Here is a 14,659-nt window from a genome sequence, read left to right as displayed (position 1 = left end):
TCATGGGGCGTACTAAATTGCTCACTCTCTTTCTGCAGTTTGGCCTAGTTTTAGTTAAATAGCTATTGTCATGCATTGTTTTACATCTCAGATTGTGTTTACCTAATTTATGACCTTCTACATTTTTTATGTCCTGATATCCAAAATCATAAAATGCAAAGAGTGTGTGCTTCATTTTCTTCATGATTATATATTGATGTTAACACTATAGGTTTATTCATGACTTGGTAACCATTACTGACAATATAGTAGAACGATACATAAAGTATACTACAGGAAGGTCATGTGTACCACCATTTCTCAAAGCAGAGCCACCTGATGTAGGTGTGTGTGTACAGTCACATTATTGTCAGACTTTTCATCTGAGCGTGAAGACCATCTTGTAAAAAGGAGAACATTGTTGGAGGGAAATATATAGTGAGGCTGAGTCATTAAAGCTTTTTCCCCAGTATTCCTTTGATATTTTCACATCATTCACACCCTGCTCCCTCAAAGTGGGCAAAGCTAGAGTGGGATGGTAGTGTTGCAACTACTGCTCGTCAAATTCATGACATGTGATGGTGTTCGCTACACCACAAGTGTTTCTCCAGCAGGGACCAGAGTAAAAATTGTGGTGAGGAGTACACAGAAGTGTACACCACTCTTCCGATGGTCCTGAGTCATGAAGAGGAGTATACCTCTTCATGGAGCATCTTACCTGCTCATCAAGACCAGTGTTGATGAATCAAGGCCAACCTTTATTACTATTGTTATTTTCAGTAATTTGAACAATAAAGGTCTGTAGGTTTCTTTAGTTACTATTTGTTTGTTTACCCTGATCCACAGAAAAGGTCTTTTAACTATGCTTTTCACCGTCCCTAAGATATAATGGAATATTAAAAAACAATTGACTAAGTTTCTTTTTCACAGGATCACCTCTGTGGACGAAGGAGAAAATAGAACCTAAAGTTTTAGAACAGGGTACGCCTTTGGTGTTGCCGTGCAACCCTCCAAAGGGATTACCTCCACCTATAATTTTTTGGATGGATAACTGTAAGTAATCTTATTGTTAGTAGAATAAAATGTGTATTTTGTGTATCCTAATAACCAACACTAACCCTTTTAAAAAATTGTTGATATCTGTAGTCTACTGCTATAAATCTACTATTAATCTTTAATAAAAAATGTTCAGTGTATAAGATACTGCTTGGTTTGAAGTAACTCTTTCGGCTTGATCATCAATACGTGCAGAGAAATCTGGAACCACAGTTCTTGAGAAAATTGAGAAAAAAAGAGTTAGAAGTATTCTAGATCAATTAACAATAAGATGTGCCCTCACTTAAGTTGTATAAGCAATAAGCACAAATCTCTCTTTCGCTTAGTCGTCAGACCAGTGAGATGTTAATGACAAATGTCAAATTTCAAGAGATGGTTAGTTCTTGTGATCATCTAAGGCAGTAGAAGGCATTGGGCCAAAATCTATTGTATCGCTATGCCTATAAAGCCTCTCTCTTTACTACCACTGTTTGGGGTACTCTCTACTGTTTTGGGGACCCATTTTTCCTCAAAACTCTGCCCGATCAATATTATGTATTTACAATTTTCTACATTTAGAAATTCATACTATGCAAAGGCCAAACGAAATGTAAGGCTTGATTTTTTGTTTTGTTGTTATAAGTTCTTGTTGTACTTTTTTCTTTTACTTATTATCCTATATTAATAAATGTAACATTAAGAATATTAGAATACACGTGAAATAGGGTGTACTCAGTAATTCAATATACTCTTTTTTTTGTTTTTCCACAGATTTCCAACGTTTACCTCAAAACAGTAGAGTTTCCCAAGGTCTGAATGGCGACCTCTACTTTTCCAATGTTCAGCCAGAGGATTCACGAGATTTTTACATCTGTTATGCCAGGTTTAACCTTACTCAGACTATCCACCAGAAGCAGCCCATTTCTTTGACAGTTAAAAAAAGTAAGAATATTCTTCATGTTGCATTTTCCTTCACTTTTAAGGTATGTCCAGGACTAGGTTTTTCATTTTCAGGTGCATTCATTCTTGTTAATAGTCACATAGCTATGGCATTCCCTGTATTTCTCATGAATGGCCATTACCCTCATCTGATGACTTGTTAGGTCACATGCCATCTATTCAGCACGTGATATTTTCTTTCTCGTTTCTTTCCCTAATGTTCATTTTATTGTCAAGGTCCTCTCATACATGGGCTAGCCGTGAAGGATTCTTTTTCACAGTGACTGGGAAAGTAAACACACTGCAGATTCAATAGTCTGGAAATCGGCTTTTTGGGATTTCAGTGCATTCTAAGGCTGTACCGAGATTACCGAGAGCACGGACCCCAGTACCCCTGACTTACTTTCCAAACACAGTAGAACCTTAAAGGGAACCTTATCACTAGATTTTGGACTACTAAACCAGCAGCACATAGACTTGCAATCGTGTACAAGTCATAACCAGCCATTTTGGCATAAAGGATTAAAAGAGTATATGAGTTACCAAAGATTACTCTTGGATTCTTCTCCACTAGCATTGATCACATGTGAATTTTGCTGATGTCCAAAGACAGTAGTCCTTTTTTCAATCTACTATGCAGAATCCCCAGTTTTGTTTTGGGCATGTTTGGAAATCTAAACACCAGCTGCCATGTGGCCCAGAAGCTAGTGAAAGGTGTTATTTGAATCACATTTCTTTAGCATCTTAAAGGGAACATGTCATGTGGTAAAATGCTGTTAACCTGCAGATACGGGGTTAATCTGCAGGTTAATATCATTTGGAACCTGCTCAGCACCCTGCACATTAAACCCTGCTGCTGGGAGGAAACAAACTTTAATCATCTCGGCAGCATTCTGGTTTCAGTCATGGAGTGGCGCCAGCACTAGTTCAGTCACCCCCTCTGTGTATGGAGAGCGGTGGCTGTAACCACGCCCCCAGGACTGACTGAAAGTGGGTTCTAATGCAGAGTGGCTGTCAGTCAGTGCAGGGGGTGTGGTTACAGCCATTGGATATCCATACACAGAACAGTGGCTGAACCTGCGCCACCCCCATGACTGAAACCGGAATGTTGTTGGGAGGATTAAAGTTCATTTCCTCCCGGCAGCGGGCTGGCTTTAATGTGCAGACATCGGGCAGGTTCAGATTAAACCCATATCTGCAGGTTAATAGCACTTTTTCACGTAACAGGTTCCCTTTAATGATAAGATACTTTTATAATTAAAACTATTGCAAAAGGAAATAGACGGGTTATTTAGTTCCAGTGAAGTCTATTTTGTTTGTCTTTTTTCTGAAATGACTTAAAAATGATTCTTTTAAAAGCCAAATAATCTTTATGTCATACATTCCTTATGTCTTGTATTTCTTCAGAGTATTTTTACTTCTTCCTACACTGTGTTGCTGAGAAACCTTTATGCTGTTTTATTTTTTAGTGGATGCTATGAATGAAAGTTTAGCTGCTAATTTAACTGAAACTGATTTTTATGGTGGTGAGTTTTGGTAAAAAAAACAAAAGGATCTTCTTTAGTATCTCCTTTAATATTATAATGAATCCCCACCTTAACCATCTATTTATATTCTTTTTCCGCCTTGTCCTTGTCACTATTCCCCTTTTTACTATATTACTTTGCAATTCTTAAAACTCTTCATAGTGATCCCTGTGATAAGAGGATACAGAGCACACATTGTGTCCCTGAAAAGTAGCAGATGATTCTCCATATACCGTATTTTTCGGACTATAAGACGCACCGGACTATAAGACGCACCCTGGTTTAGAGGAGGAAAATAAAACTTTAAGCAAAAAAATGTGGTCATGACACACTGTTATGGGGCGAGGATCTGCTGCTGACACTGTTATGGGGGTAATGTCCCCAAATTCTCTACTCCATCCTGGTAATGATCCTCCTGCCTTGTATATGATCCTGCTATAAACCCCCATCCTGCTCATATACCCCCATCCTGCTCATATACCCCTATCCTGCTCATATACCAGCATCCTGCTCATATTCCCCCATCCATCCTGCCCATATACTCCCATCCTGTTCATATACCCCATCCTGTTCATAAAGCCCCATCCTATTGATATACCCCCCATCCATCCTGCTCATATTCCCCCATCCATCCTGCTCATATACTCCCATCCTGTTCATATACCCCCATCCTATTGATATACCCCCCATCCATTCTGCTCATATTCCCCCATCCTGTTCATATATCCTCATCGTGTTCATATACCTCCATCCTGTTCATATACCCCCATCCTGTTCATATACCCCCATCCTGCTCATATTCCCCCATCCTGCTCATATATTCCCATCCTATTGATATACCCCCCATCCATCCTGCTTATATTCCCCCATCCATCCTGCTCATATACTCCCATCCTGTTCATATACTCCCATCCTGTTCATATACCCCCATCCTGTTCATATACCCCCATCCTGTTCATATACCCCCATCCTGTTCATATACCCCCATCCATCCTGTTCATATACCCCCCATCCAGCTATATGCCCCCATCGTGCTCATATACCATCCTGGTATATGGCCTGTATCATATAGCACAGAGAAAAAAAAATAAACGTTTATACTCACCTGTTCTTCACTCCCTGCAGCACCGATCATCTTCCTCTCTGCGCCACTGACCTGTGTGTGTGGAGCCGTTCCCCTGCAGCATCGCGATGTCTTTCTGTCTGTGCCGATCAGCTGATCAGCACAGATCAGCTGACCGGAACAGACAGGAAGACATCGCGTGCTGCAGGGGGACGGCTCCACACACGGGGACGGGTGAGTACACTGATTCACTGCACCCCGCACTGATGATGACGCGCGGGGGGCAGTGAATACAGCCGCACATGATCACTCCAGGCTGTAATTGCCAGGAGTGATCATGCGGACCGGCTCTTTACTATGCGCGCGTCCCCGCTCGTCCTCCCGCCCACCTCTCAGTGCCGGCTTCTTCGCTGAGAGATGGGCAGGAGGATGGGCGTGCATATGTAATAAGCGGGCCCACGTGGTCACAGCAGGCTGCTACAGCCTGCTCGTGCCCCCGATGACCCGCTTCACTGCAGCACCCTCATTCCCGGCCGCAGCCCTATAGTCAGACCATAAGACGCACCCCCAACTTTCCCCCAACATTTGGGGGAAAAAAGTGCGTCTTATGGTCCGAAAAATACGGTAGTTTATTTCTGAATGCTTCAATAGTTGAACTCCTCGGGTTATAATCAGCATAATGGAGCAATGAATACACACTGAAAAATAAAACATCAATCTTTTAAGGAATTGATTTTAAATGTAGCAAATTTCCCATGAAGATTACTCACCGTACATAAAGTACATAATGTTGCATATGTAGCTGTTAAAGATTACAATTACAATTATTTTATTGCATTTTTTGCTAAAAATATGGCCTGCTACAGCTCGTTGATTATAAAACATGCTATTTAACATAATTTATAGCAATGATTCTTCTATGAGACACAAATACTTGTTTTCAGTAGTGTACAAATATATCAAATAGACTGACCTGCACATCCAACAGGTGTGAACAGGTGCCAGCCAAAAACAAAAAATATAACTACAAAATATATACAGCTGCACTCTAGAATGCTAAAAATGAATAAGAGAACTCTGTTATTGCATCACTGCTAGAGGAAAATTTGAAAAAAGAGATACTTAGCTTATGTATTGGCCAATGCATTTTAGCCCAGTAACCACAACAAGGTGTATTTTCTTTTAGTAGTGTACAATCATGGCCATAAAGTTGGAGACTAACTTAAGGTGTGGTCACACACAGCGACGACGACAACGACGTCGCTGCTACGTCACCATTTTCTGTGACGTTGCAGCGGCGTCCCGTCGCTGTGTGTGACATCCAGCAACGAGCTGGCCCCTGCTGTGAGGTCGTTGCTCGTTGCTGAATGTCCTGCTTCATTTTTTCGTCGTCGCTCTCCTGCTGTGACGCACACATCGCTGTGTGTGACAGCGAGAGAGCGACGAAATGAAGCGAGCAGGGAGCAGGAGCCGGCGTCTGGCAGCTGCGGAAAGCTGTAACCACTGTAAACATCGGGTAACCAAGAAGCCCTTTCCCTGGTTACCCGATATTTACCTTCGTTACCAGCCTCCGCCGCTCTTGCTGCTAGTGCCGCCTCCTGCTCTGTGCACATGTAGCTGCAGTACGCATCGGGTAATTAACCCTATGTGTACTGTAGCTAGGAAAGCAAGGAGCCTGCGATAAGCAGTGTGCGCGGCTCCCTGCTCTCTGCACTGTGACATGTAGCTGCAGTACACATCGGGTTAATTACCCGATGTGTACTGTAGCTAGGAGAGCAAGGAGCCAGCGCTAAGCAGTGTGCGCGGCTCCCTGCTCTGTGCACATGTAGCGACGTTATGATCGCTGCTGCGTCGCTGTGTTTGACAGCTAAGCAGCGATCATAACAGCGACTTACAAGGTCGCTGTTACGTCACAGAAAATGGTGACGTAACAGCGATGTCGTTGTCGCTGTCGCTATGTGTGAACCCAGCTTTACACAGATTTTGGTTTTCCAAAAGTTTGCTTTTTCATTGTTTTTAGATCTTTAGTCAGATGTTTCTATTTAGGAAAGTACAATGATAAGCATTTCATACATTTGTATACTTTTATTGACAAACACATCAAGTTTATGCAAATACTCAGTAATTCTAAGGTGTACCCTTAATTTTCAAAAATTCTTCAATTCACCCTTGCATACTGGATATCAGTGTCTGAGCCAGATCCAAACTGATTGCAACCCATTCAGCCCTAATCCATTCTCAGAGTTTATCACAATTTAGGTGTTTTTGTCTCTTAACCTACATTTGAGGATCAACAATGGGTTCTCAATGGTATTGAGACCTGGGGCATTTCCTAGCCATGGATCCAAATGTCAATGTTTTGTTCATCTTGTCACATAGTTATTACTTACATGTTGCTCCATCATGCAGGATAAAGCATTGTTTATCATCAAATGGCTCCTAGATTGTTGGGAGATGTTGCTCTTGGAGGACGTTTAGACACATTAATTATTCATGACACTATCCTCAGGCAAAATTATGAATAAATGCACTCCCTTGGCTGAACCCAGCCATACAGGAATGCAGTAGGCAGGTGTCAGTACTTTTGCACACACAATAGGGTTATGGCTTTTGAAGGCTAGTCTGGTGTCTTCTTGCCAGATTGACGTTCTGCAAAAAGTACAGTAATGCACCGCAGAGGACTGTGCTAAAGTTATTTTCGATGATGAATCCTTATTCAGGCTTTTTAGGACATCTTCAAAAATCATTGTCTGGAGAAAAAAATGTGATCACTACCATGAGTCCTGTGTTAATGGTAAAACATCCTAAGACTTTTCATGTGTGGGCTTGCTTTTCGTCCAAAGAAGTGGACTCACTCACAATTTTGCCTGACAACAGAATACAGAATGATATCTAAACATCCTCCAAGAACTACTTCTCCCAATGATCCAGGAGCAATTTGGTGACAAACAATGCTTTTTCCAGCATGATGGAGCACCATGTCGTAAGTGATAAATATGGTATGTCGTTTGGTGAACAAAACATTGAAACTTTGGGTTCATGGTCAGGAAACTCCATTAATTTCAATCCTATTGAGAACTTGTGGTCAAAACACAAAAAGCGGATGGAGATAGAAAAATACAGAAATATTGAAAAGCTTCAAGACCTGATTGGACAAGAATGGGTTTCTATCAGTTAGGATTTAACTCAGAAGCTGGCATCCAGCATGCCAGGGTGAAGTGTCTTAAACAATAAAAGTCAACATTGTAAATATCGAGTCTTTGCATAAACTTGAAATGCTTCTAATTGTATTTCAGTAACAGAAAAGGCCACTTTACACACAGCGACATTGCTAGCGATGTTGCTGGTGAAAGCACCCGCCCCCGTCGGTTGTGCGTTACGGGCAAATCGCTGCCCATGGCACACAACATCGTTAGTCCCCATCACACATACTTACCTACCTGCCTAGCTACGTCGCTGTGGCCGGCGAACCGCCTCCTTTTAAGGGATAGGTTCGTTCGGTGTCACAGCGGCGTCACTAAGTGGCCGCCCAGTAGAAGCGGAGGGGCGGCCGCTTCCTTCCTCATTACCGGCGGCCGCAGGTACAATGTTGTTCCTCGTTCCTGCGGTGTAACACGTAGCGATGTGTGCTGCTGCAGGAACGACGAACAACCTGCGTCCTGCAACAGCAACGATATTTGAGATTGGAACGACGTGTCAACGATCAACGATATGATGAGTAATTTTGATTGTTAGCCGTCGTTCGTGCTTTTCACATGCAGCGACGTCGCTATCGAGGCCAGATGTGCATCACGAATTCCGTGACCCCAACGACATCTCGCTAGCGATGTCGTTGCGTGTAAAGCCCCCATAACATCTGACTAAATGTTCTAAAAACAATGAAGGACTAAGACAAGGAGCCTAGTACTTGTTTTCCCCCTTTAGTCATCAATTGTCTGTGCCAATGGCACAGAAACCACCTAAGTTCACACTTGTAGGGTGGTGGGACAGACCGTCATGAACTAGAGCTCTACATGAAATCCATTGCAGGGAAAAAACTATTTATAAGCCCTTGTTTTTTTCATTTAAATTATTCATGCTAAAAAGGTAAAAGTTCACTTTAACCCACATGCCAAAGTAGTGCTGTCATCTTCCATACCAGTTAGCCTGGTTAATTGTAAATAATTTCTTCAGCTTTAGAATAGAAGCAAAGAAAATAAAAGTGCTAAGTAACATAAGCTGTATGAGCTCATACCTCCAAAGAGTGCACATTAGGACACCTTTTGATTAGTTCTGGCCTTTAGTTAGAAATCCTTTTACACCAGTAGGTATTGTGCTATTAGACTAAATTACATTGTATGAATTTTTGCAAATAATGGCAAATTAAAAAAAAAAGATAAAAAAACAACATAAACATTTTGGGTCCAAATATACAGTTGTGCTCAAAAGTTTACATACCCCTGCAGATTTTTTGCTTTCTTGGCCTTTTTTTTCAGAGAATATGAATGATAACACAACATCTTTTTTCTACTCATGGTTAGTGGTTGGGTGAATCCATTTATTGTCATACTATGGTGTTTTCTCATTTTAAATCATAATGACAACCAAAAACATCCAAATGACCCTGATCAAAAGTTCACATACCCTGGTGATTTTGGCCTGATAACATGCACAGAAGTTGACACAAATGGGGTTGAATGGCTAATAAAGGTAGCATCCTTACCTGTGACCTGTTAGCTTGTAATCAGTGTGTGTGCATAAAAACTGAGTGAGTTTCTGGCATCCAGACAGACTCTTGCATCTTTCATATAACCACTGACGTTTCTGAATTGTGAGTCATGGGGAAAAGCAAAAGAATTGTCAATGGATCTACAGGAAAAGATAGTTAAACTGTATAAAACAGGAAAGGGATGCAAAAAGATATCTAAGGAATTGATAATGCCAGTCAGCAGTGTTCAAACTGTGATTAACAAATAGAATATCAGGGGCTCTGTAAAAACCAAACCACGATCAGGTAGACCAACAAAACGTTCGGCCGCAACTGCCAGGAAAATTGTTTGAGATGCAGAGAAAAACCTACAAATAACATCAGCTGTAATACAGGAGTCACTGAAAACTAGGGGTGTGGCTGTTTCAAGATGCACAATAAGGAGGCACCAGAGGAAAAATGGGCTGCATGGTCGAGTCACCAGAAGAAAGCCATTACTGCACAAATGCCACAAAGTATCTCGCCTACAATATGCCAAACAGCACAGAGACAAGCCTCCAAACATCTGGAATAAGGTAATTTGGAGTGATCAGACCAAAATCGAACTTTTTGGCCACAACCATAAAAGTTACATTTGGAGAGGTGTCAACAAGGCCTATAATGAAATGAACACCATTCCTACTGTAAAGCATGGAGGTGGATCATTGATGATGTGGGGATGTGTGAGCTACAAAGGCACAAGAAACTTGGTCAAAGTTGAAGGAAAGATGAATGCAGCACGTTATCAGCAAATACTGAAGGCAAATTTGCACTCATAAGCCCGGATGCTGCACATGGGACGTACTTGGATGTTCCATGATGACAATGATCCAAAACACAACATGTCATTGGCTACAGCAGAACAAAGTGAAGGTTCTGGAGTGGCCATCTCAGTCTCCTGACCTCAATATCATTGAGCCACTCTGGAGAGAACTCAAGAGCGCAGTTCATGCAAGAAAGCCCAGGAATTTACAGGAACTGAAGGTTTTTTTGCCAAGAAGAATGGGCAGCTTTACCAACTGAGAAAATAAAGAGCCTCATCCACAACTATCACAAAATACTTCAAGCTGTCACTGATGTTAGAGGGGGCAATACACAGTATTAAGAACTGGGGTATGTGAACTTTTGATCAGGGTCAATTGGATGTTTTTGGTTGCCATTATAATTCTAAAAGAGAAAACATAGTAGTTTGACAATAAATGGCTTCACCCAACCCCTAACCATGAGTGGAAAAAAATATTTAGTGCTATCATTCATATACTCTGAAAAAAGGCCAAGAAAGCAGAAAAACTGCCACAGTAAGTAAAACTTTGAGCACAACTAGCGTATTTTATATTTAGAAGGTATAACTGCTACATAACATTCTACATCTACATGCATATTTTCAGCTTTGGCACATGACTAATTGGTATTACTCTATTAACAGATTAATATTTTATTGTGATCCCAGCTGGAAATATTGGGGGCAGGAGCTGTTAGCTTTTAAGTTTCATGGCTACAAACTTGTATTCCACCAGGGTGATATCTCAGCTTTCTAACTTTAGATAAGAAATGTCCCAAGGTTTGCATAATCATGTAAAACTGTATGTAATATTCCCTTGTCAAGGAATTATATGAAAGCCAACATAAATAAGACATGAAGCTCCATGGGGTGGTTTTCTTAATTATACAATGGTGCACACTTGTGATTTTTCATTAAAGTAAAGCTACTTTCTTGCCCGTCACTAAGATTTCTTCATTTACTTAATTATTTTCAAAAATAGTAATTAGTCTAAATATGCTAGGAAATAAAACTTAGAAAATGAAGATGAGTCAATGTAATCTTAATTTCTGTAACTGTCTCTTTCTGTCCCACTAGTAAAATTTGCTTTACTAAAATAGAGAAAAAAAATCTTAAGACCAAATTTGCATTCCTTGTGTAATAACATTAGTCAATTCCCTTCTAGAATTCATTTCTTTTCTGTCTCATTTCGAGCGTGTGTGTTGTAATACCCATCAAATGTTATCTTTTATCTTATTTATTTTTTTTTTTTTTACCATGTAGATAGCTCGGTGGATAACAGATCTCCAGTGTTTTTGACCCCCAGTGGTGATACAAGTAATAAAACAGTACTAAAAGATGATGTGCTCTTACTGGAATGCATCGCTCAAGGACTGTAAGTTGTCTCCTGAATGTGCTACTTTCTGTAGTTGTGGCTATCTGACTTATGTTAGCTGTATAGTTGCAGTCCATTATCTCATAGATTTCTGTAGAGTTAGAATGTGAAGCTTCGGGCCCCAATTCAAAATCCACTATATAGGTCCCACATTTACTAGGTACCATTTATAATTGGTGACTTCTCTTAAACACAATAAAGCCTGCTTTACACCTTACGATCCAGCATACGATATCGTATGCGATCGTAACCGCCCCCATCGTATGTGCGGCACGTTCAATTTGTTGAATGTGCTGCACATACGAGTAACCCCCCGTCACACGTACTTACCCGTCCATACAACCTCGATGTGGGCGGCGAACGTCCACTTCCTGGAGTGGGAGGGACGTTCGGCATCACAGCGACGTCACGCGGCAGCCGGCCAATAGAAGCGGAGGGGCGGAGCTGAGCGGGACGTAAACATACCGCCCACCTCCTTCCTTCCGCATTACCGTCCGGGAGCCGCAGGACGCAGGTAAGATCTGTTCATCGTTCCCGGGGTGTCACACACTGCGATGTGTGCTACCCCGGGTACGATGAACAATCTGACTTTCAATTCATGAGGAATGAACGACGTGCGTGCGATGAACGTTTTACCGTTCAATCGCAATCGCACGTAGCTGTTACACACTACAATGTACCTTACAATGCCGGATGTGCGTCACTTACGACGTGACCCCGCCGACACATTGTAAGATACATTGCAGCGTGTAAAGCGGGCTTAACTGTGACTGATTGTATGAAAGTATAATGGAATACACTTTATTTTACATCAGTATTAATCAACATTTTTCACTGGTGGCTATTTTTTGTAAAATGGTGAAAATTCATTTATTTCATATATCAGAAAATGTTTGAGGACCATAGTCACCATTTAATCTTCTGGGAAATGCTACACTACTACTTAGATACTAACATATAACTTCATAGATTAACAACACACTTTATTATTTATTATTCATAGATTAACAACACATTAACAACACATTCCCCTTGTTGTCCCTTGTAAAAATAAGTAAGCATATACTTTCCTCCGGTACAGTTGCAGCAATGTCTAAAGCCGCATTCCTAGAGCCAAGCAACCAATCAGCGCTCAGCGACTATCTCCCCGCCTTCGGACATTTGAGGAAGATGCGAGCATTGCGCTGACTTCCTGCTCAAACATCCAAAGGTGAGCAGAAGAAAGCCATCACTGATTGGTCCCGGGGCTTACGTGTCATAAAAATGTCATGTGGGCCTCAGGAGCATGGTTTTAGACATCACTGGAACTGCGGCTGCACTGGAGGTAAGTATAGGCTTATCTGATTTTACATGGGGGAATGAGAAAGGTTTGTCCAATTAGTGGACAACCCCTTTAAATAGTGGAATGCTCCTTAAGCCAGGTTCATATTACATTTTTGCCACATCTCAGAGGCTCCGTCAGGGCTTCGGTTAGAGGCCCTGAAAAATGGGATTAAGATGTATCTACCGGGACCATTTGTGTTGAAGGGGTTTTCTCATGAATAAAGTTAATTTTAAAGTTCATTTTAAGCAATAGATCTTGGAATTACAATAATTTCTATAATTGGATGGGTTTTAAAAAAAATGTTCCTGTGTAGAGATAATCTTATATATGTGTCCCTGCTATGTACTGTGTAATGGATGTGTCTGACCGTACAGGGACATGGTCTGATCATACCACAGCTCCTAGGAAGGGGAGAATGCAAAAGAGAGTATATAGATAGAACAGCACGGGCTAGCAAATGATTCCTTCTTTGAGGTAAAACATTTTTAAAAAACAGGCATGGAAATGCTTTACCTCACAAATAGAATCAGCTGTGTGTCCCATGCTGTAATATCTTTATACTCTTGCGTCCTCCCCTGCCCAAATGCTGTGATATGATCAGACCTTGTCCCTGTATGGTCAGACACAGCCATTACACAGTACATACCAGGGGCACATATATAAGATTATCTCAGCACAGGAACATTTTTTAAAACACATCCAATTGTGGAACTTATTATTATATTGATTACATTTAGTAATTCAAATTAACTTTGTTCATGGGAAACCCCTTTATTAAGGCAGAAAGGAGTCACTTTGTGCTCTGTCTGATCTCCTTTTCACCTCCTTTTTTGAGGCAAGCAAAAAAGTGTGGTCCACTGAGTTTTTGTGCCTGCCTGAAAAAGGCGGACACTGCCGAAAATGAGCTCAGACAGAGCATAAAGTGCTCCATATGCTTCATGAAGGTCAATGACTCTCTCAGTGGATACACCTGAATCCTGTTTTTCAGGGCTTCAGACAGAAGACAATGCCACTGATGTGTGGCTAAAACGTAATGTGAACATTGTCCTACCAGCTCTACAAAGCAATCAATGCAAAGTACTGCAACTGAATTATGCAAAAAGCTTAAAAAAAACCCATCAGGTTTCAAAGAGTGCCTGGAAATATAATTTCCATTCATGGAATGTCTGATGAAGATAACATCTATAAAAAAATGGGTGTGAAACTCCCTAGGCCTAGATGCGTTGGTATAAGGAGGTTTTGCTGGTCACACATCTCGCCTGCTCTCTGAAGGGGGAGTTGCATTTATTTTCCGTTTCTTTTGGAGGAGAGATCCCAACAAGGCTGTCTTTTTAAATGTTATCTTTTAGAAAGTCTTGACATATTAAATTTTGTTGCTTTTATGATATTTCATTCCAAAAGATGTTGGCTATTAGAGTAATGCGGGCGTCACACGAGACGATATATCGTGCGAGATGTCGGCGGGGTCACGTCGTAAGTGATGCACATCTGGCATCGTTTGATATATCGTAGCGTGTGACAGCTACGAGCGACGGTGAACGAGTAAAAATACTCACCTTATCATTGCTCATTGACACGTCGCTCATTTTCAAAAAGTCGTTTCTTCTTCTCTGCGCCGATTGTTCATCGTACCCGTGCCAGAACACATCGCTCCGTGTGACACCCCGGGAATGATGAACACAGCTTACCTGCGTCCAGCCGGCTATGCGGAAGGAAGGAGGTGGGCGGGATGCTTACGTCCCGCTCATCTCCTCCCCTCTGCTTCTATTGGCCGGCCGCTGTGTGACGTCGCTGTGACGCCAAACATCCCACCCCCTTCAGGAAGTGGATGTTCGCCGCCTACAGCGACGTAAGTGCGTGTGACGGGAGTTTAACGACTTTGTGCGCCACGGGCAACTAATTGCCTGTGAC

The 14,659-nt window shown here is 41.5% G+C and overlaps 1 protein-coding gene across 11 annotated transcripts in view; it reads left to right on the top strand.

The window, feature by feature from the left end:
* NRCAM (neuronal cell adhesion molecule) overlaps positions 1–14,659 on the top strand; it is a 181,895-nt gene that overhangs the window by 83,834 nt on the left and 83,402 nt on the right. For 7 of the 11 annotated variants that reach the window (XM_075345000.1, XM_075344995.1, XM_075344993.1 and 4 more), the window contains 4 exons: positions 910–1,032; positions 1,786–1,956; positions 3,423–3,479; positions 11,313–11,424. In XM_075345000.1, coding sequence (XP_075201115.1) covers positions 910–1,032; positions 1,786–1,956; positions 3,423–3,479; positions 11,313–11,424 — 463 coding nt within the window. The remainder of the gene's footprint in view (positions 1–909; positions 1,033–1,785; positions 1,957–3,422; positions 3,480–11,312; positions 11,425–14,659) is intronic. The other 4 variants (XM_075344998.1, XM_075345002.1, XM_075345001.1 and 1 more) reach the window with 1 other exon arrangement.

The sequence above is a fragment of the Anomaloglossus baeobatrachus genome, chromosome 4 (assembly GCF_048569485.1).
Source record: "Anomaloglossus baeobatrachus isolate aAnoBae1 chromosome 4, aAnoBae1.hap1, whole genome shotgun sequence".
Taxonomy (NCBI): Eukaryota; Metazoa; Chordata; class Amphibia; order Anura; family Aromobatidae; genus Anomaloglossus; species Anomaloglossus baeobatrachus.
Note: the sequence above shows the minus strand (reverse complement) of the source record. Positions and strands in the feature narration are given on the sequence as shown.